The 24,263-nt window shown below is 43.2% G+C and overlaps 1 protein-coding gene across 1 annotated transcript in view; it reads right to left on the minus strand.

Moving 5' to 3' along the window:
• LOC128365979 (inactive phospholipase C-like protein 2) overlaps positions 1 to 19,129 on the minus strand; it is a 26,545-nt gene extending 7,416 nt beyond the window's left edge. The window contains exons 1-3 of the mRNA XM_053326615.1: positions 16,634 to 19,129; positions 14,589 to 14,792; positions 4,239 to 4,314 (exon numbers count right to left, since the gene is read on the minus strand). Coding sequence (XP_053182590.1) covers positions 4,239 to 4,314; positions 14,589 to 14,792; positions 16,634 to 19,066 — 2,713 coding nt within the window. The 5' untranslated portion in view covers positions 19,067 to 19,129. The remainder of the gene's footprint in view (positions 1 to 4,238; positions 4,315 to 14,588; positions 14,793 to 16,633) is intronic.
• Between the last annotated feature and the right edge of the window lie 5,134 nt (positions 19,130 to 24,263).

The following is a 24,263-nucleotide window of genomic DNA, read 5'->3' on the forward strand; positions in this document are numbered from 1 at the left end:
TTCTTTCTTAAAGGGGGGGGGCGGGGGGGGGGGAATGTAATGTAGGTCCTGTCTGAGTGATGTGATGGATTATTCACAACTTTAATATCTGTTGCTGCTGGAACGTTCCTCTCGCTGTAAAGAGGGAATTGGGTTTGTACTGACCCAGATTCACGTCCACGAAACCACGCTGCATGCTCACATTGAAATATAAACATGTACATGATGATAGGTACACACACACACACACACACACACACACACACACACACACACACACACACACACACACACACACACACACACACACACACACACACACACACACACACACACACACACACACTGGGATGAAATCATGTCAGTTCAGGACAGAACATAGAACATAAATCAGTGTTCAAGTTCATCAGTTTGCCATCTGTTGTGTCCTACTTTGCAATTGTTGGCAGTTGAATTTTCTCCAGCTGATTTTAGATAATGATAAAATAATGTCGCTCTGAGACCAAAAAAGCTCCCACAAAGCTTCTGTCGAAGAAAAAAAGAAAAGGTTTAGTCTACTCGAGCACTTTTTCTTCCCTGCTATTCATTCGACTGTTTGAAAGGAAAAAGAGCGATTCGTCAATAAGGAGCAACACAAAGGACGGTTACATCAGATCCTGTTATTTCTAAATGCACAACTCATGAAATACAGTTATCTGCTCACAGGAAGTAAAAAGAGAACCAAAAACAGTCTTGTGCTCAAATACTTTCAATTACTGAACGTGAGAGTGATTGCATGTTCTCAGAGAGATGGGCAGCAGGAGGAATTTACAGCGATAGCAGCTGAAAAAGCAAACTCCCCTCATGTGCTCTCTAAATAAGGATGTAATATTAATGTGAGCTAAAGGCTGAACAGGTGAACCAGGGTCACGCTGACATATTAAATCCAGGCAGCAGCCATTTAGACGTGTTTTAGACATTCTGCTGCTGAACGGAGGACACAAGACATTTCCCAGCTGTGTGGATGTGAACAGAAGCTTCGGGGGTCTTTCTGATGCTCATCGTTACCTGCTGATGGTTAGGGGCTAGAAAGTCAAACTCAAGACTAAAAAGGTAAAAAGAAGAAACAGGAGGAAGCCTTTGATTCACATTGGCTAAAAAAGACGCAGTCCTCCTCTTCTCTGATGTGCCAAGACAATAGACAATGAATATTTTATAAGTCATCCATCTGGAAACCAATAAAGCCGAGCCGTGGTAATGATGGTCCGTCTCTCCTTCCTTCCAGTCTCACTTAGCGCTTCCAGCAGAGCTCGCTGATAAATTAGCTTCCATGAGACTTAGATGGAATTCACTGCAAAAATAAAGTACTACATTATGAAGCTCATTATTATCAAGATGTTGAGTTTCTTCTTATTAACAGGTTTTTTACGTATTTGTAGAATAAAGAAGAGGAGCGCTGATAGCACCGACCAGGAGAGGAGAACCGATCCGATCCCGATGTTTCCCTCCTGAGATCCTTCACTGATGAGCTGACAGTCAAACTATCAAACTTCACTTCCCAGAAAAGCTCAACAGATTAACCTCACTCCATTACAACGTGAACACTATATGCAAATAAGCAACGTTTAACTTCCGTCCATGCTGCAACCAGAGCTCTACCTTCATATCTAACCTGCAGCTCTGGAGTAGAGCACGCAGCATGCAACCAGAGCTCTACCTTCACATCCAACCTGCAGCTCTGGAGTAGAGCATGCAGCAACCAGAGCTCTACCTTCATATCTAACCTGCAGCTCTGGAGTAGAGCATGCAGCATGCAACCAGAGCTCTACCTTCACATCCAACCTGCAGCTCTGGAGTAGAGCATGCAGCATGCAACCAGAGCTCTACCTTCACATCCAACCTGCAGCTCTGGAGTAGAGCATGCAGCAACCAGAGCTCTACCTTCATATCTAACCTGCAGCTCTGGAGTAGAGCATGCAGCAACCAGAGCTCTACCTTCATATCTAACCTGCAGCTCTGGAGTAGAGCACGCTGCAGCCAGAGCTCTACCTTCATATCTAACCTGCAGCTCTGGAGTAGAGCATGCTGCAACCAGAGCTCTACCTTCATATCTAACCTGCAGCTCTGGAGTAGAGCATGCTGCAACCAGAGCTCTACCTTCATATCTAACCTGCAGCTCTGGAGTAGAGCATGCTGTAACCAGAGCTCTACCTTCATATCTAACCTGCAGCTCTGGAGTAGAGCACGAGCCAGAAAACTCCTGACCCTAACCCCGGCTTGATGAAAGTCTGCATTCTTCAACCCGAGACACTAATATCACTTTAAGCTTTCTCTGATTCAGGCGAACGTGAAGCTACTCTGAGACTCTGAGTACATATTTCATCAACGCTGTCGTGGAAACACTTAACATTATTAAATTGCTAGATGTTACATTTTACTGATTTAAAACATTTAAAGTACACTTATTATATAACTACTACTGTCCATTACCTGCAGATGGAAATGAGCTAGCAGCTAAATCTGGTACAAAGCATCTTTTCCTCTTTTATGAGATGAATGTATTTTAAACATGGTCCCTGATAGAAATCAATAAAAAACTGAAAATGAAGTATAATAATATTTTATACAGTGGCCTCTGTGTTCTGTGCACGTATGAGCACAGTGAAAGAAGGTAAATGAACCGAAGTCTGACCGAGACAGATCTATTTAAAAAAAGAAAAGAGAAAGCAGAGCCTGAAATGACTCAGCACTTCAGGACCAGTCAGGCTTGCAGACCTTGACTTTGAAGATCTGCCTTAAACTACACCTTACATTTCCACATTTTCTGTCGTGGTGCCTTCAAGGACAGTAAAATATACGACTACCATATTTCACTAGTGAGAGAGAGAAGCAGACACTGAAATACTGAAATATCATATTACTGAATACTTTCAGTTTCCTTCCAAGTAAACTTATCAGTATATTTTCTATCAGTACACATTCCAGATATACTTATCAAGGTATTTGAGAGCAAACTAGTTTGATGATACCAGGCTGAGTATCTGTTGGATCAGAGAAAGCAGAGTCTGGAAGAGGAAGTGACCATCGGAGCAGCAGTAGAGTCGCACCCTGCTTAGTTTCTCCTTGATAACAAACAACAACAAGTATGAAGATAGAAAAGGAGCATTAAGCAGCAGCTAGAGAGAGACAGGAGAGACAGGCGCCCAGAGGAGATGATCAGGGAGAGCCGAGGCAGACAGAAAACACCGCGGTGCTTTGATAAGTCTGACTTTGTTTTCAGAGATAACGTTATTTATCAGACTTCATCAACTCTGAGTACAGAGAGACAGCAGCCCTAACCCTAACCCTGCATCCAGCAGCTCTGAGATCAGCTCTGTGCAGCTCTTCATTCACATCACTGACTCCAGCCTTCACTGTTTGTGTTATAAACCTTACACACTGATCCTATCTAACCAGACTCAGTGAGGAAACATGTTTAGTAAATTATAATAAGCCTAAAGTAAAGACACATACTGTAATGCTGCTGCTCACTGACATGGTCTCAGGTCAGTCTGATTGGACAGGAGTTGGGTAATTTGGGTATTTGTATCCAACCTCTTGTTTCCTCACTGCAGATTCATGAGAAATATGATTGTGTTTCCTCACTTCCTGTTTTTATTGGGCTTTTTTTTTTTTTTTGGTTTGTTTTTGGACCATGTAGAGGACTTTGTGTTACACTACGATGTATGAAAAGTGCTTTCCAGATAGAGTTTGATTGATACAGGTGAACTAGCTTTAAAGAAATCATCATATTCACACAGCACTGATTTTCTCTTTTAAGTCTCAAACTAGAGCAGAAGGCCTGGCTTATAATAAACACATTAAACACACATATGAGGCTGTATCTGGTGTGGAGTGTCTGGTGGAGAAACCCTATAGACAGGGTGCCATCTGTTAGCTTTGATGCAGCTCCAGCTCTAGTTGGCGACTCCACTTACTCATCCACGCTGAACTTTAAACCAAACCTTGTAATTAGAGCAGAGAGGCTGTTAGTGGAGCCGTTAAACACCTCCGTCTGAACCGCAGCTTCTCCAGGAAGGAAAACACTGCCTGGATCACACACTGGAATCAAATGTTTAATTCTATTTATGCAGATATGTATAATCAGTTCTACCTAATTTCAGATGGAGTGATGTGTGTTTGTGGCTTCAGGGAGACGGAGGGAGGGGAGGGGGGGGGGGGGGGGGGGGGGGGGGGGCTGCAGTAGACCGTGGAGGGACCGAACCCTGACCGAGTCTTACCTGCTTTTTGGGTTTGTAGTATCCTCTCATACACGCCTTTGTAGTTCTCCAGCAGAGCCTTACTGGTCTGGATCACCTGAAAGGAAACAGACATATTGTTCATATTTCACTTTTATTTTCTACATCAGCAAAACTGGTATTACCAAAATAAAAGCATGGAGCAGTGCCCATGTGACGGCCGGGTGTTCCTACTCAGGGAACAAGCTGTTATTACGTCGGAGGGCGAGGTCGCTGAATCACATTTTTTAAAAAGCCAAAATTAGAGGGAAGGAGACACGAGCAATTAGGGTGTTTTATTAAAAGTTAAAAAAATAAAAATAAAAGTTACAGTAACAGAGTCTTAACCTACGGAGAGAGATATGAATGTTAATCTTGATGTTTGGGTTCGAAATCAAAGAAGAAAAAAAAAGGAGATAAGGTCATTTTTTAAGATGATATAAATATAATTGTGAGTCATTTTGAATCACGACACACACACACACAGACACACACACACACACACACACACACACAGACACACACACACACACACACACACACACAGACAGACACACACACAGACACACACACAGACACACACACAGACACACACACACAGACACACACACTCACAGACACACACACAGACAGACACACACACACACACACACAGACACACACACAGACACACACAGACACACACACACACACACACACACACACACACACAGACACACACACACACAGACACACACACAGACACACAGACACACACACACACACACACACACACACACACACACACACACACACACAGTGATGCTAAGTTAAGCTGCTCTGGTGTTATGCTCGGCTTTAATTGAGTACACGAACTCTGTTGACCTGCAGACTGGTAAAAGGGTTAGGGTCATGGGTTAGGGTTAGGGTCATGGTGGCTCCTAAGGGTTAGGGTCATGGGTTAGGGTGGCTCTTAAGGGTCATGGGTTAGAGTCATAGGTCAGGGTTAGGGTTACGGTCATGGTGGCTCTTAAGGGTTAGGGTTAGGGTAATGGTGGCTCTTAAGGGCCATGGGTTAGGGTCATGGGTTAGGGTTAGGGTAATGGTGGCTCTTAAGGGTCATGGGTTAGGGTCATGGGTTAGGGTTAGGGTCATGGTGGCTCTTAAGGGTTAGGGTTAGGGTCATGGGTTAGGGTTAGGGTCATGGTGGCTCTTAAGGGTCATGGGTTAGGGTCATGGGTTAGGGTTAGGGTCATGGTGGCTCTTAAGGGTTAGGGTTAGGGTCATGGGTTAGGGTTAGGGTCATGGGTTAGGGTTGGGGTCATGGTGGCTCTTAAGGGTTAGGGTCATGGTGGCTCTTAAGGGTTAGGGTCATGGGTCATGGGTTAGGGTTAGGGTCATGGGTTAGGGTCATGGTGGCTCTTAAGGGTTAGGGTCATGGTGGCTCTTAAGGGTTAAGGTTAGGGTCATGGGTTAGGGTTAGGGTCATGGTGGCTCTTCAGACTGAAACAGAGACATAGAAACACTAAATGCGATGTGACATGATGACTGGGCACACACGGAGTGAAGCATACGGCAGCCATCTTTACTCAGGGCCAGTTTTAAACTGTAATTTTAACCTGAAGTGAAAAGAGAAAGAGGATGATGTCATCTTTATAATCCTTTTATTATCCTGGCGGTCCTCGCTCATACTATTCTTTATTCCAAGTAATGCGTGTAAGACAACTGAACTGTGCCTGTCCTATATTATAACATTGTGAAATATTAACATTTTTTAAGGTGGAGGTTTTTAATAAGCACTTTAGGGTTTTTTTTCCTGCACTGTATTATTATTTCTTCTTTGTGGGTTTTTGTGCAATTTTCAGGTTGTGTAAGTGAGTTGTGTAAATGTGTAAGAACGGTGTTTCGTATTCTGAATGGTTAATATACTAAATTAAGCAATATATATATATATGTTATGTAGTAATCCTAAATAGGTTCTGTATTATAACTTATATTGGCAGGTAAGAAACCTAATGTAATATATTTAAATATTGATTAATGTCATAAATTGCACATAAAGAAAGATATATTTCTCTCTCTCACAGACACCTTGAAATTAAAATGAAAGCTTCAATTACAGAACAAAAGTTTTATCAAATCATTTTTCTATAACCTCTTTAATGACGTTGCCTATTATGTGTGTGTATATGTGATATGCTTATTTTCACACATCAATATTTAACTTCTGTATTTTCAAAGTCTCGTCTTATTTCAAAATTAGAGGGAAGGAGACACGAGCAATTAGGGTGTTTTATTAAAAGTTTAAAAAAAAATAAAAGTTACAGTAACAGAGTCTTAACCTACAGAGAGAGAAATATGCATATCAATCTTGATGTTTGGTTTGAAATCAAAGAAGAAAAAAAAAGGAGATAAGGTCATTTTTTAAGATGATATAAATATAATTGTGAGTCATTTTGAATCACGACACACACACACACACACACACACACAGGCACACGCACACACACACACACAGATACACACAGACACAGACACACACACAGACACACACACACACACACAGATGCTAAGTTAAGCTGCTCTGGTGTTATGCTCAACCTTAATTGAGTGCACGAACTCTGTTGACCTGCAGACTGGTAAAAGGGTTAGGGTCATGGGTCATGGGTTAGGGTCCTGGTGGCTCTTAAGGGTAAGGGTCATGGGTTAGGGTCATGGTGGCTCTTAAGGGTTAGGGTTAGGGTCATGATGGCTCTTAAGGGTCATGGGTTAGGGTCATGGGTTAGGGTTAGGGTCATGGTGGCTCTTAAGGGTTAGGGTTAGGGTCATGGGTCAGGGTCATGGTGGCTCTTAAGGGTTAGGGTTAGGGTCATGGGTCAGGGTCATGGTGGCTCTTAAGGGTTAGGGTCATGGGTCATGGGTCAGGGTCATGGTGGCTCTTAAGGGTTAGGGTCATGGGTTAGGGTTAGGGTCATGGTGGCTCTTAAGGGTTAGGGTCATGGGTCATGGGTCAGGGTCATGATGGCTCTTAAGGGTTAGGGTCATGATGGCTCTTAAGGGTTAGGGTCATGGTGGCTCTTAAGGGTTAGGGTCATGATGGCTCTTAAGGGTTAGGGTCATGGGTTAGGGTCATGGGTTAGGGTCATGATGGCTCTTAAGGGTTAGGGTCATGGTGGCTCGTTAGGGTTAGGGTCATGGTGGCTCTTAAGGGTCATGGGTTAGGGTCATGGGTTAGGGTCATGGGTTAGGGTCATGGTGGCTCTTAAGGGTTAGGGTTAGGGTCATGGTGGCTCTTAAGGGTTAGGGTCATGGGTCATGGTGGCTCTTAAGGGTTAGGGTTAGGGTCATGGTGGCTCTTAAGGGTCATGGGTTAGGGTCATGGGTTAGGGTTAGGGTCATGGTGGCTCTTAAGGGTTAGGGTTAGGGTCATGGTGGCTCTTAAGGGTTAGGGTCATGGGTCATGGTGGCTCTTAAGGGTTAGGGTTAGGGTCATGGGTCAGGGTCATGGTGGCTCTTAAGGGTTAGGGTCATGGGTCATGGGTCAGGGTCATGGTGGCTCTTAAGGGTTAGGGTCATGGGTTAGGGTCATGGGTTAGGGTTAGGGTCCTGATGGTTCTTAAGGGTTAGGGTTAGGGTCATGGTTAGGGTCATGGGTTGGGGTCATGGGTTAGGGTCATGGGTCATGGGTTAGGGTCATGGTGGTTCTTAAGGGTTAGGGTTAGGGTCATGGTTAGGGTCATGGGTTGGGGTCATGGGTTAGGGTTAGGGTCCTGGTGGCTCTTAAGGGTTAGGGTCATGGGTTAGGGTCATGGGTCATGGGTTAGGGTCCTGGTGGCTCTTCAGACTCAAACAGAGACATAGAAACACTAAATGCGATGTGACAGAATGACTGGGCACACTGGGAGTGAAGCATACGGCAGCCATCTTTACTCAGGGCCAGTTTTAAACTGTAATTTTAACCTGAAGTGAAAAGAGAAAGAGGATGATGTCGTCTTTATAATCCTTTTATTATCCTGGCGGTCCGAGCTCATACTATTCTTTATTCCAAGTAATGCGTGTAAGACAACTGAACTGTGCCTGTCCTATATTATAACATTGTGAAATATTAACATTTTTTAAGGTGGAGGTTTTTAATAAGCACTTTAGGGTTTTTTTTCCTGCACTGTATTATTATTTCTTCTTTGTGGGTTTTTGTGCAATTTTCAGGTTGTGTAAGTGAGTTGTGTAAATGTGTAAGAACGGTGTTTCGTATTCTGAATGGTTAATATACTAAATTAAGCAATATATATATATATATATATGTTATGTAGTAATCCTAAATAGGTTCTGTATTATAGCTTATATTGGCAGGTAAGACATAATGTAATATATTTAAATATTTATTAATGTCATAAATTGCACATAAAGCAAGATATACTTCTCTCTCTCACAGACACCTTGAAATTAAAATGAAAGCTTCAATTACAGAACAAAAGTTTTATCAAATCATGTTTCTATAACTCTTTAATCACGTTGCATTAATTCATGTATAACCTTTTGTGAACGTGTGTGTATGTGTGATACGCTTATTTTCACATATCAATATTTAACTTCTGTATTTAAAAGTCTCGTCTTATTTTATCTCAACTGATTGAGGTTGAGGATTTCTCTGAGGCTGCAAACCTCAATCTCACTTCATCATCATACACACACACACACACACACACACACACACACACACACAGACACACACAGACACACACAGACACACACAGACACACACAGACACACACACACACACACACACACACACACACACACACACACACAGACAGAGACTACTGAGACTAGCGTAGGGCCGACTGTTCATCGTGAGTCAGACCCAATTACATCACGTGGTCTTCATCATGTGACCACGTGAGAGTTTGAAATATCCTTTCTCTGTCTGGATTACTTCATGTGATTAAGACTATTTTTTTTTTTTTTTTTGATAACTCTGCATTGATTTTTTTTCTTGGCAATAGGCAGATACAACCCTCCCTTCCCCACCCTTAAGCCCCTCCTCCCACACCCACTAGCCCTTCCCTTCCCCACCCTCTAGCCCCTCCCTTCCCCACCCTTAAGCCCCTCCTCCCCACCCTCTAGCCCCTCCCTTCCCCACCCTTAAGCCCCTCCTCCCCATCCTCTAGCCCCTCCTCCCCACCCTTAAGCCCCTCCCTCAACATAAAGACTAATTGTGAGTCAGAATATAAACGGTATGTAGAGGGTTAAAGTAATTAGGTGCTGCACAGCTGATAACCACAGTTGCTTCCCAAAGGTGGCGATACCCAGCTCCCCAGGTAAGATGGCGGAGGGTTATGCCATGAGTAATGATGTCATGTCTCATCTAGTGTTTTATATGTATGGACTCAAAGGCTTTGGAAACCCATTTACATATTAAATGCCAACACTGTACCCTCCAACACCCAACTGCAAAAAAAAAGAAACCCAACAACGTTTGGTTTCCTTCCAGGAGGACGAGGGCTCAGTGGTGCTCCAGGAGGACGAGGGCTCAGTGGTGCTCCAGGAGGACGAGGGCTCAGTGGTGCTCCAGGAGGACGAGGGCTCAGTGGTGCTCCAGGAGGTTAATGATGCATGTGTAGCCTGTCACAGACACAGCTAATAACCACTAAGATGCCTCAAACACCATCTGGATCTTTCTCTTCTGTTATTTCAGGAGCATCTTAATCGGTTCATCTGAGGGAGATTATATTTTATATTGTAACCCCAAAATAGCTTTTTAAATGTTAAAAGGTTGCTCTGCTTTTGACTCCAGTCTGTGCCCGTTGGGTAGCGGGGCCTCTGTGTCTACAGCATTGTTGTAATTGAGTTGTATGTTCACTTGTACGCTCCCTAAGTGACTTAAGTGCACCATGAGGTCATGCTGCCCCACTGAGCTGCCTGAGGAAGGGAAGAAAGCAAAACTACATTTTATTCAAGCTCAGTGTAAGAAAGCTACTCTGAGGAAGAGAGCAGTGACCAACGGCGAGTCCCTGAGATTGATCTCTGGAGCACGCCGGCTCTGTGTCTGGGCAGCGAGGAGAGACGGTAGACGAGCACGCAAAGAGGTGTCAGGAACAGCCGGAGGGAGAATGTTATAAATGGAAACTTCATTCAGAAACCCAAGTGACTTGTGCACTCTATTATTACCTCCTCTGATCATTTAGTTTTATTGTCCTGTACTATCCGTGTAGCCCAACCCTGATCTAGCTTATTCTGTCCCATAGAGCCGTCTGTCATGTTAAAACTATTACTACCACTACAATAAGCTGCTCTGTTCCATCATTACATCCTGTAGCTGTGTGTAGTCATATCACCAAATGTGCATTAATCCTCAGCTCATGCTCTATTTATTCCTGGTTGAATAATGTTTGCTAACAACTAAAAAGTGCCCAGCTGTTTGCCTTTTTGCAAAAAGAAAAAAAAAATGAAACTACACATTTGTGACTCAGATTTTAAGATGAATCTCGTCAGCGGGATCCAAAAAGCTCGGGGCGACTAACGGGGGCCGCAGACATGACGGGGACGTCGGGAAGGAAAGTGATATTAGTGTCCGATGAGGGAAATATGGAATAACAGCAGCTTCATCCTTTCATGGGGGGGGCACGGTTGCAGTAAACCCATCCAGTGAATCACCATGTTGTGCTACAGGCAGTCATGACTAAGTGATTATGGCTGTCTGTGTCACTCCGCAGCTGCAGTTAGCGGCACTTAGAGCTGTCGTGCACTCTGTGATTACGACCCTGATGGGAGAAGAAATGACCGTGTTGGTGTCAGACGGACGCAGACGGACGCACACGGACGCAGACGGACGCAGCGTCTCCAACGTATTTAAAGACACATCTAAGGTAAGTGGGTGGACTGTGACTACTTCCTCTAATTGGTAGGTTTACTTCTACTATCATTATTATTATCTGTATTTAACAAAAGAGACAAATGCTCTTTTATTTTTTAGGTGATATAATTCTGCACTAACAGAAGATTATATTATAAACTAGCAAATCTTCATTATGAGTACAAAGCTTATTAAAATATGCAGAGGGATAATATTACATTGATATAAAAGTGTTTCTGGGTTACTGCCAATTACAACAACGACTAAAATATGGGTTTTCAAGTTGCTATGGTTCAAGTTTCTTACAGATTTTGCATTCCTAACTTATCTCCATCTACAGATTGAGGCCTTAAATCACTTGTTGTGAATAAAAACAGAAATCAGGCCATATTATCTGAGACCACAAGCTGGCATCATGCTGCCTTCTCCACCTTTTTCCCAACGCACAAATGGGCAGGGACCGAGACCCAGATTCTATTTTTACCAATTAGGAAGTGAAAGCCTGGTAACTCCCGGCGGTGGGTTTCTGAAACCATGCCTACATTTCTATCTGCAGCGTTCCCATACATTACATTACTTTACAATTCTTTATGTTTGCTTCTCCTCATTTGATTTATGTCTTTGTAGGCGTCAGCTCCGAGCCGCTCTGCTCTCCTCTGGCACTCGGTCGGTGATCAAGGCCTGCAAGCTCCACACCTCTTAAGCCCTTGCTCTTAATTTATTCGATTCTGCTCCCCGAACGCCCGTCATTTTCTCCTTTCTTCCCTCCAACTCAATTTTCCCTGCGCTCCTTCCATCAGAGCCAATTACCTCGCCCTCCACTCCGAGTGCGAGTAGAGCAGAGAGGTCACCTTAATCGGTCTGTGTCGGAGTCTTTTCAGCCTTCTCGGATGTTCATCTTCGAGTCCCGGGGGATGGAAGCGTGCCACACAAATAACACCGTCGGGTACAGATAAGATTTAATTGTGTTGTTTCTTTTCACGCCAAGATTTCCTGATGCATTGTGGGACGCCGTGATTAATTGAAATATGATCTCGGCGCAGTCTCATTTATATTTGACAACGATTCTTCACTGTGTACAATAGCGAGGAGATCCGTTGCATGAAAACAAACATATCGCCCCCCCCCCCTCAAGCATTTTACTCCACGTGACACACTGCACAGGAAGAGAGAGAGAGCAAGGAGAAGGGGGGGGGGGGGGGTGGAACACTAATGTAAATACATCTACTGTGTGTGTGAGTGAGAGAGACAGAAAGAAAAAAGGAAGAACAAAAATGTGTCAGGGTTGCAGAAACGGGAAAAACAAATAAATGTTTGTCCCCGACCCCCCCACCACCCCCCCCCCTCCCTCTACCCCCCCTCCTCCTCCTCCCCCTCCTCCTGACTAAAATGCTGTGTCATGTTTTAGTTTCTGTTTTAGTGTCAGGCAGCAGTCAAAGTAGAAGATGTCAAAAATGCATCATTTTAAAACCGGCAGCAGATTTATGGTGAAGTTTAACTTTGGAAACACATGAAACCAGATCTCAGTGATGACATCATGAAACCAGATCTCAGTGATGACATCATGAAACCAGATCTCAGTGATGACATCATGAAACCAGATCTCAGCGATGACATCATGAAACCAGATCTCAGTGATGACATCATGAAACCAGATCTCAGTGATGACATCATGAAACCAGATCTCAGTGATGACATCATGAAACCAGATCTCAGTGATGACATCATGAAACCAGATCTCAGTGATGACATCATGAAACCAGATCTCAGTGATGACATCATGAAACCAGATCTCAGTGATGACGTCATGAAACCAGATCTCAGTGATGACATCATGAAACCAGATCTCAGTGATGACATCATGAAACCAGATCTCAGTGATGACATCATGAAACCAGATCTCAGTGATGACATCATGAAACCAGATCTCAGTGATGACATCATGAAACCAGATCTCAGTGATGACATCATGAAACCAGATCTCAGTGATGACATCATGAAACCAGATCTCAGTGATGACATCATGAAACCAGATCTCAGTGATGACATCATGAAACCAGATCTCAGTGATGACATCATGAAACCAGATCTCAGTGATGACATCATGAAACCAGATCTCAGTGATGACGTCATGAAACCAGATCTCAGTGATGACATCATGAAACCAGATCTCAGTGATGACATCATGAAACCAGATCTCAGTGATGACATCATGAAACCAGATCTCAGTGATGACATCATGAAACCAGATCTCAGTGATGACATCATGAAACCAGATCTCAGTGATGACATCATGAAACCAGATCTCAGTGATGACATCATGAAACCAGATCTCAGTGATGACATCATGAAACCAGATCTCAGTGATGACATCATCAAACCAGATCTCAGTGATGACATCATGAGCAGACTGTGAGGATCACTGAGGATCAGCTCTTCAACACTCTGCTGCAGTGTGGAGGTAGAAAGAAGATTTGCCAGCAGCTGATTGAACATTATGAGAGCGGTCGACCTTCATATCTGGACTAGACCTCCATGTTTTGGGTCACAGACTACATGTGACTATAGGTGAACTGTATATTAGTTTAATTTGATCAGTTTTAAGTGAATGCCTACCACATGTGTGACCCACTTTGCACATGTGTGACTCAGGTTGCTCTGCGTAAACACTTTCTGGAGGTTTCACTCAAACTGACAGAGAACAGATTAATAATGTGAATGTGTGACACTGAAACCAGCTGGGCTCAGACATGCTGTGAACATCTTACTCTGATAAAAAAGCAACTGTTAGGAGACATGATGCTACGTCTTCAAATAATGGAAATAAATCTGATTTAAAAAAAAACAAACTTAATTTGCTGGATTATTATCAATTATGCCTCCTGCCTCCTGCCTCACACAATGCTGGCTGAATGATTAGCTTGTAATGTCCAGACAATCAATGGAAGAGGACAGGATGTGTTAAGGCTAATGCTTGTCTGGGAATGGCCTCGGTGGCATGTTGCATAACTTGTGAACATTGATTTTATTACTTAACAGAGCTCCACTATTACCTAACCACCTATGTTTATCTCCATTAAGTCCAGCAGAGTCAAAGCTTTGATTCGATTGGAGTCGAAGCCAGTTAGCTTAGTTAGGTCTGCCCCCCCCCCCCCCCCTTCTGATGGATGGACGGACCAACAGAGAGATACAAAGACAGATTGCACTACTGACAAATCTGATTTAAACTACTGTTCATATGTTGAGAAATGGAGTTTTTTCTCTACACTGCTGCCTGAACAAGAATAATCTGATTCCCCTCATACATCAGAGATTAGATGATTTCTAGTACATCTTCTGTATTCTTTGAGGTTTATATGACTAAATATAAACCCCCCCCCCCCTCTTTTATATTTTCTTATTTGCAAGTCAATGACTTATTTCTCGTACTCTTATGTTTTTAATTACGCTAATTTATCCGATTCACTTTTGCTTCCAGGTGTTATTACTATGCAAATGAACTCCTCTTGAATACTACTCACCATGTCATAAGTGGTGACGACTTTCTTGAGGACCTCTGGTAGCAGGCCTTGGGGCTCCAAGGTAGGGTACTGGTCAATGAGGTTGAACAGCAGAAGGGGGCTGCTGTCGGATCCGGTCAGGCGAGGGGAAAGGGCCAAGATGCACTGCTTCAGGTTAGCCACCGCTGACAGGCCGCACAGCTCTTTAAAGGACACTATGGCATTCTGCAGAGAGGAGAGAGACATTAAGACTGTGTTTATGTGCAGTTGTACCGGCACGCCAAGAAAAACATCATCTCTGATGTTAGAGTCTGGCATTGATCTGCATTAAGTATATAAGCACAGCTCCACCGAGGAGCGCCCTGCCAGAGGAAGTGGTGGGAAGCTCACTCATTACCTGTGAGAACTTTTCCTTTTGGCACTTGATAGCTGCTCGTAAACACTCAATCTCTTTGGACGGACATCAGCATCACATGAAAATGGAACACACACACGCAAATCCAAACCTTCCTGTGAAAGGCCAAATTTAAACCCAACATAAACAACCGGAGGGACAAACTGTGACAGGAGGGCCAAGATGTGTTATAGTCTCAAGGCCAGTAGCTTGTTATCACACAATGACTGCAATATAAACAGGCCTACCAAAATAAATCCTAATACAATGCCTGAAGAAACACAACACGAGACCAACCGCAGAGTGTTGTGACACTAGAGTACAGCGGCTCTTATAATATCTCATGTCTCTTTACTGAGACTTCAAATGTGACATAGATTTGACTTTCCATGATCCCTGTAGAGGTGAAGCTCGCTTAATATCAAACAAGACAAAAGATATTTTTAAAAAGATGACAGAGGATGAAACTGGTTTGCTCGGGTTTGGGAGCCATTAAAACCAACAGGCGCTTTGGGTTAAACACATTAACAGCTCATTAATGCAGTTGACTTGCAGTGATTTTTACATCATAAAAATGTCACAATTCAAAAAGGATTACTTGTAAAGTTTCCCAATTTATACACAAGACTTTACAATGGCTTTTAGGGATGGGGGGAAAATGTATTCTTAGATGAAATGAGAGTTACCTTGTAATTAATCTTCACAAAAGGCTGCAGTTGCGAGCATGTTTTGATTTAACGTCTAAATAATTACCTTTCCCAGACGAACATGAAGTACATCGTGAACTTTCTACACCGTCACTCAGAGCCTAACTTTAGCAGTTAAAGAATGAGACCGTCTGACCAACACAAAACGTAGTATTAACAAACTTAAACCAACTCTGGGGTGAAGGAAATAACTGTGTTCAGTCTGTTTTACCTCAGAAACCTTCATCATCGCACAGTGTTCATCTTCCTCATCGCTAACGGTAACGCCAGAGACGCAACGTTCATAACACAGTGGAGCACATTTTCTTATTCTCATATAGGGAGGAGACTCTAAGATGCTTTCAAATGAACTATTTCATTAACAAAGAAACTGGGCGGTATGACCAAAAATGTATATCACAGTATTTTCAAAATAAAAGCGGTTTCACGGTATATAATGGTATTTTTTTTCATGCATAATCAGCTGTTCACAACATCTTCTACTAGTTGAGAGAGGAACTACTACTCTACTGAAGCAGATTGACTTAGGATGGATTATTTTACTGTCATGATGAATATTAGTAATATCAGAGCTGCCAACACTCGTGTTTTAGACTCATCTCTCTCGGCTCTCCCGTTCTGTCTCCCGGGAATCTCCCGTAATTTACATCCCCAACTTTGTTTGTTCATGATAATAAGAAGAAGAGCACAATAACAAAGGTTTTATTTTGAAAGTTTAGACAGGAAGCCACCGCAGCTCCGTTAGTTTGACAGAAGCTGAAACACACAGCGAAATGTTTTAACTAATATCATAACGGAAATATACACCAGTATTCGGTGTGAACCGGTATACCACCCAGCACGGTCATGAAATTACCACAGACATCCATGATTATACTATCTGGCTCAGTAGTGCATGCAAACACAATCTAAAGACACCAGAAAATGAAATGAGCATTTAAAGGAGGTTAAATGAATTGTGTTACCTGCATGTTTTCTCTGAAGTCTGTGGCTTCCCTCAGTGGCAGCAGGGCTGTTTTGAAGACATCATCCACAGCCTTGATCAATAGCACTCTCATGCTGGCATACTCTCGACTCCTCTTTCCCTTTCGTACAGACAGTCCCCGTTTGTGTGGTTTGCCACCTCCTCTCCGATTGGTTATGGCCACGTGAACAAACACCCAGGTGTGTGGCAGAACCTCTCCTGTCAGAGACTGGAGCGGTATGTGGCGGAAACCTGGCTGGAGACACTCAAAGGGAATCGTATATTGGCCGATAAATTCATCTCCGATGTAGTCGTCATCCAGCACCACGAAGCGTACCATCACAAGCTCGGGGAGATTGATCTGAAACTCAAAGCTCTCATCAAACAGAGGGTTGTCCCCATTCTGGTTAACAGTTTTAGTCCTTTGCTCCGCACAGTCAGCAGGAATGCCGTGTATTTCCACGTATACGTAAGGGTCCACTACGTCCCCCTTGGCTCCTGAGCCTTTGGGTTTGGGGAAGTTTTGTCCACTGATGATCTTGATGTGTAAGAGCTGTGGAGAAACACCAGGCACTGAATCTTTAGTGTTTGCACTAAAGTATGAAACGTGCTCCCTCATGATTGCTGGACGCAGCACATAACCACAGTTCCCATTCTGACGGAACCAGCCGATGTTTAAATCCATCATCAGCCCGGGCGTCTGGTAGTTCATCGCCACAATCTGGCAACCACACTTCCAGAAATCTTGTGGATTCATGTTACTGGAGTCAATGCGCATGGGGCTCGGGTAAACTCGTGCTAGGAACTTCTTGTTGTAGTTAACAAAGTCCCCTGGGTAGTCACTGGCACAGCGACTGGCAAAGACCTCATTGAAAGAGCAAAGCTCCCAGTGCTTCTGGCTCTGGAAGGATGTTGGGAAGTCTTTGAACTCAACAGACTTGCACAAGGTCACCAGATCAGAGAGGTCCTTTGACAGCTGAAATTTCTTGGGTGCGATAGTCTGTTGTTCTGCAGACTCGATGCTCATCCTTTGAGACATCTCTGCCCCTTCATCCTCATCTGTTACTTCACCTTCTGAAGCAGTGCAGTTGGTGCTCAGTTTCTTCCCCTTCAGCAGGATCTTCCCCTTCAGCTCAGAGGGAGAGGGGAGGTAGCAGTCCTCAGGTTTAGGAACATCCAGGTTGATTTTATCGCCAAGGATCTTCCTCAGGTGTTGAAACATGACTCTCTGCTGCTTTAAAGAGCAATGGTTTTCTAAACACAGTATCAGTGGGAAGTCAGATGCAACGAAAGCGTACTTGTTGATGACGTCAATGACGCTCCGAAAAACAATCTGTGAGGTCATCGTGTGACCAGTGTAAATAACGGGTTCGTTATCGGGCCCATCCCACACGTCCAGCTCTACACTGCGACAGCCCATCTTGAGGGCTCGGATATACCCGGTCACATCAGAGGGACCCCTGAACTGATCTTCTATCAGGTATGTGTTGTGGGATGCATTGATGTAATAGTGAGACAACGGCTGGTTCATGTCTTGACATACTGTTTTGTGTTCAGGATCAAATATGTGGCACTCTGGAGACATAAGATAGTTGGTAAAACCATCAAGAGATAGCCAACCTTTGAGCTGGCCCTCTTTAGACGGTTCATACTTCTGGATTACCTCTAAGCTGGTGTCTTCACTGACTTGTGCCATACCCTGCTCTGCCTCCAGAAATATCATTAAGTCCTTGGTATCCAGAAACTCTTTGTTACTAGAGAACTGAACAAAGAGAAAGTATATTTCTGGTCTGGTACAAAGATCATGAAAGACCTCAATGAACTCCTCTTTTGTCACATCAGAACCTACTTTGTCCTTAGCTTTGTGAATCTCCTTGAACTTCAGTTCTATTTTCACATTTTTAAGTCCTGGGTTCAACTTTTTGACTAGCTGCACGGCGGCACATATCGTTATCTGTTTGCTGTTGCTACTGTCTGCTTCGTCAAACAGTTCCCCAAGCCAAGAGGAGCGCATGTTGTTCTGACTGCTCTCGATCATATTTAAAGTATGTTTCCCATAAGAGATCAGGTACCTCAGTCCTGTGATCCATATGTTGGCTACGTCTGCAGTGTTTGCCACCAAGTCTAAGGACTCATAGTTCTCCCCAAAGATGATTGAGAAAGCGCAGTCTTCTGATATCTGATCATAGGTCCCATTAGTTCTAAACATGTCCGTATTTTTCCCCGTCCGAACCTCCTTTATGGATTTTACATCGATTTTGGCCTTTTCTGATTCCTTCTTTGAGGGCTCCCATCTCAAAGACTGCATATCGGCATCAAGGAGAAAGTAGCGGTGGTAAATGCGTGAGTTGGATCTGACTTTCTTCAGCTCGGAGCCGTCCACCATCGCACTGATACAGTCGCTCGCACTGCTGATCTTCTTCTCAGTGGGCATGCTGCTGAATGAGACGGTCTTCTTCCGTTCTTTACGCTGTCTGGAGCCATCCTGTAAAGAAACAGAGGAACACACATGAAAATCTTTACAAAAAACAATGAATAATAAAATCATATAATTATTCAAATTCACACTTTGAGCAATAAAAAATAAATCATGAACACTGAGGGAAATCATTGAAAGGTTTTGCCCAACGATGGTTTAAACAAATCAATCAAGTCTGAAGAGTCTGAAACGTTCGACGTCTCTTCTAGCTGTAGAAGAAGAAACACGAGACCAACTTGGCTGTCAAGTACAAACTTAACACTTAACCTTCATTTTCATAAAAATACATGGGACAGTTATTACATTACCTTTAAATAGGGTGAACAACACTTGTTAGTTTAATCTTCCACAGAACAAAATGTGTTCATTATAGTTCATGTTTCCACAACTTAATCAGATTTAGGCCCAAAATTCCCTCAATGAACCTTTCACACAGTCACTACACAAGAGTTTAAACCAGTCTTCTGCACAAATGGAATATAATCTGAATATAGGAATTCCCCTTTCCCCTTTTCTGCTTTCTATTTCACTGCTATATTCAGTATTAGTCTGACTAAAGGTAAATCACTACCTTTTATAGAGCAGTACAACAGAAGACAACAAGGCCGCCTGCTCTGAACTATTGGCGTATTTGTCCTTCCTCACCAGTCCTCTTCTGTTGTCTCTGAACATTTGCTGAGCAGATTCACAGCAGCAACTTTGCTGGTTGACTCAAGCTACCCTGTCACTGTATATTATGGAGATGCAACCGGGAATCTCCCTCGGGAAAATATCACCCACACAAATCTAGCCATCTACAGCAGCCACATTTTTGACATTTTAAATGAACCCTGCTCTTTCCACTGCGGCAGGTTCCTTCAGCATAAGGAGACAATTTTATATTTTTGTATTATTCAAACTGATTTGGCAGGTTTAGCACCAGCCAAACCCAAACCCTTGTTAATCATCATGTGGCAGTTTAATAGTAACACTTATACAAAAGGAATGCATCACTTTGTCGACTAGAAGATGTTTGCCAAGTTAAGAATTCCTCCAGGAGAAACTCTTCATGTTAATTTTCCTTCAGGGTTTAAATGAAATGTTCAAAACCTTCACAGCCTCTTATGTAATCAAACTCAGATCTGCATGCCTCACCAGCTGAGAGAGGACCAGGGACAGAAAGGTTGGGTTACATGCATGACTCAAATATGTTAACATGGATAGAGTCAGAACCGTAGAGGACACTTAACCCTCCTGGTGTCCTCAGGTCTAGACTAGGACAGAGGGAAGGATAGGAGGAAGGAAAGAAAGGAGTAAGGAGGAAAAGAGGAAGGTAGTAAGGAGAGAAAGGAAGGAAATGAGTGAGAAGGGAGGGAGAAAAGGAGGAAGGAAGGAAGGAAGGAAAGAATGAAAGGAGTAAGAAGGGAAGGAGGAAAGGAGGAAGGAACGAAGGAAGGAAGGAAGGAAGGAAGGATGTAAGGAGGAGGGAGCAAAGAAGAAGGGGAAGAAGGGAAGCAGGCAGGAAAAATTAAAGAAAGAGGGAAGAAGGAAGGGAAGAAGGAAGGAAAGAAGGAACAGTCAAAAGAGAGACGGGGTCAATTTGACCCGGGAGGTCGACACAAGGGTTAATCGTGATTCTGATATATCGTAAGTAGATATTTTTACATCAGTTCAACAATGAAGATCAGCCTCCTCTGCCCAAAATCTGACTACCCCACCTCAGAGAGAGGACAGTGTGGTTATATCTTATTTTGTAATTTTTGAATCCGTTTCATCGTAATCACCCGTTCTGGACTCCTGTCTGCCTGCTTAGCGCGTCCCTGCCGTCTCACACTACTGAGGCTCAGCAGTTGCCCTCAGAGACACACAGCTGTGCTCCATCACGTGTAGACCTGATCAATTAATCCAGATTGCATTGATATTACACTCTGGGAGTCGTTGTCTTCATTGTAAGAAACAACCACCGCTGCCATCTCTGCAGTCGGCTTCTCTTAGTCCGGATTACTTCGGCGTTCATCGTTCAGCGGGGAGCCGAATGATCCACAGAGGTCCAAAACAAACCAACATGGAGATTACAGCCGGGAGGAAACACAGAATAAAGCGGTTTCATGTTAAAATGCAGAGGAGCTTTGGGGGGGGGGGGGGGGGGGGGGCTGTGTGTGAGCGAGCAGCCGCTAATGTTTGCTCAGCTTGTTTCTCTGATAACTTAAGATCCAAACATCCGATGACTGAAATCCTTCATCCGGTTAAAATATAGACAACAACCGAGAACTGAATAAAAGCCAATTTATGATCTTCTGGTGAACAACCACGACACCCACGTATCATCCTGGACTCACTAACCCAACCCTAACCCAACCACGACACCCACGTCTCATCCTGGACTCACTAACCCAACCCTAACCCAACCACGACACCCACGTATCATCCTGGTCTCACTAACCCTAACCCTAACCCAACCACGACACCCACGTATCATCCTGGACTCACTAACCCTAACCCTAACCCAACCACGACACCCACGTATCATCCTGTACTCACTAACCCAACCCTAACCCAACCACGACACCCACGTATCATCCTGTACTCACTAACCCTAACCCTAACCCAACCACGACACCCACGTATCATCCTGGACTCACTAACCCTAACCCTAACCCAACCACGACACCCACATATCATCCTGTACTCACTAACCCTAACCCTAACCCAACCACGACACCCACGTATCATCCTGGACTCACTAACCCAACCCTAACCCTAACCCAACCACGACACCCACGTATCATCCTGTACTCCCTAACCCTAACCCTAACCCAACCACGACACCCACGTCTCATCCTGGACTCACTAACCCAACCCTAACCCAACCACGACACCCACGTATCATCCTGGACTCACTAACCCTAACCCTAACCCAACCACGACACCCACGTCTCATCCTGGACTCACTAACCCAACCCTAACCCAACCACGACACCCACGTATCATCCTGGACTCACTAACCCTAACCCTAACCCAACCACGACACCCACGTATCATCCTGGACTCACTAACCCTAACCCTAACCCAACCACGACACCCACGTATCATCCTGGACTCACTAACCCAACCCTAACCCTAACCCCTGATGGAAACATTTGGGATAACGCAGGTAACTGATCACCTCTTTGTTTGGTATCCTGCAAAAATCAGTTAATTATGTTTTTCAAAGAAATGAGAATAATGATGTAAAAAATATAATTCTCTTTAATTTCTCACATCATTATTCAACTCAGTCCTAAATAATCACTATAAATCATATCATTATATTTATATACCTACTGAACGCCATGCAGATAAATACATGCAGAGTGACCGTAGTGGTGACAGCTCCGTCTCAATTAACACGTCGTTGTATTTGACATATAATAATAAACTAAATGTAGAAGAGACAGAAAGAAATAAAGTCCTCCCCAATATGAAAAACATCTCAAACACAATCTACTGAAATAATAAACATCTTATGAAACAGATCCAGGAAGGGAGGGCTGTAATTAAAGTCATTATTTATTGAGATGAATGTGATTTTTCTAAATGAATCATTATTAACCCATGTGAGAGTTTAAGGGTTTAAGGGTTTAAGGGTTAAGGTTTACTCTGATACTAAAAGCTTACACCTCTCTGGACTAAGAATGGATGAAGTAAAATAACAAATCACTTTCTGTTACACAGTCTGCTGCTTTAGGAGAGTTCATTATATAAAAGGGGGGGGCTTAAAACCTAAATGCATGACTGCAGATAATCCTTATGATCTGGGCAAGAATGTGGAAATGTTGTCTTCATGTTAACCTTGAGTTACAGTCGCAGCTTGCAGGCACGTCTGGTTCCTGCTGCGGTGCCAGAGCTGCCATGCCAGGCGTCCTCCGCAGGATATCCCCTCGCTTCTTCCACCAAAACTACTAAACAATAAACCGGACACGCCCATCTCTGTCTGAACGTCTCATTACTTCCTGAGGAGAATACTTCTTCCTTTTCTGCCTCTGGTGAAAGTCAGCTGGGCAGCTACGGGTGTTTCCTTGTGAAATACATACAGCTATATTTGTCCTTACATGGTAACTGAAAAGAAAAGCTTCACACAATCAGATGATGTATTAATAGTTATATCAGATATCTTTTTATAGGTTATATATCCTTCTAGCCATGTATAAGAGATAATCTCCAAAGTTCAACAATAAACTACAAAGTGAACCGTTATGTTCTTTGTTGGCCATCATATAATATAATATAATATCATATAATATAATATAATATCATATAATATAATATAATATCATATAATACATATATATATATATAATACACAATTTAAAATATGAACACCAAAACTGTCTGATTCATTTCAGTGCACACCGCCTTCAATTAAGACTTTTATTAATAGGCATGACTTCCTGTATTTCAGCAAAAATAGGTTTATATATATATAAAAAGGTTTTAATAGGCTTCTTTAAGTCTTCCAGACCCTCAAGGATCAACAAGTCAGCAGCACTGTTAGATTGGGAGTGTATTAAAATTCCTGAGAGCTGTGGTTGCTATAAAATATAAACTGGAAAGTTCATAAAGTTCATTTCATTTCATTTCATAAGCCAGAAATTACAGCTGAGAACACGCTGAGTCGCTGGTATCGATAAACAACTCCATCAAATCCCCGCTGACGTGAAACTATTGTTTCTGTGTTATTACGTTAAGTACGGAGAGGAAAGAGAAAACAGCATTTTGGGGATGGAAGGATGGGGGGGGGGGCGGGGGGGGGGTAAACATCCAAAACACACCGCCACACAATCACTTTAGGAAACTGCTCCTTTTTTTTTTAATACGCTGTCATGGGAATCAAGGTTAAAGTCTTTTTTTTCTTTAAGAGAGAAATGTTTGCGTCACCGTGGTGACGGTCATCATCTGCTCCTCGGTTTATTTCTCTTTTTATTCGTGAGAAGAGAGAAGACAAGAAAACCCCCGGTGCATTTTGAAGTCAAGTCAGTGAAACATAAAAAGGATATTAGATGTTTTCATGTTTCATAACAAGGGTAATCCCATCAGGCTCAAACTCGTCAGGGGAAATTACTTCCATGCCTTTACAAGAGTTAGGGTCCTACTAGAGATACGAGTTAGGGTCCTACTAGAGATACGAGTTAGG

Source organism: Scomber japonicus, chromosome 10 (assembly GCF_027409825.1).
Source record: "Scomber japonicus isolate fScoJap1 chromosome 10, fScoJap1.pri, whole genome shotgun sequence".
NCBI classification, from domain to species: domain Eukaryota; kingdom Metazoa; phylum Chordata; class Actinopteri; order Scombriformes; family Scombridae; genus Scomber; species Scomber japonicus.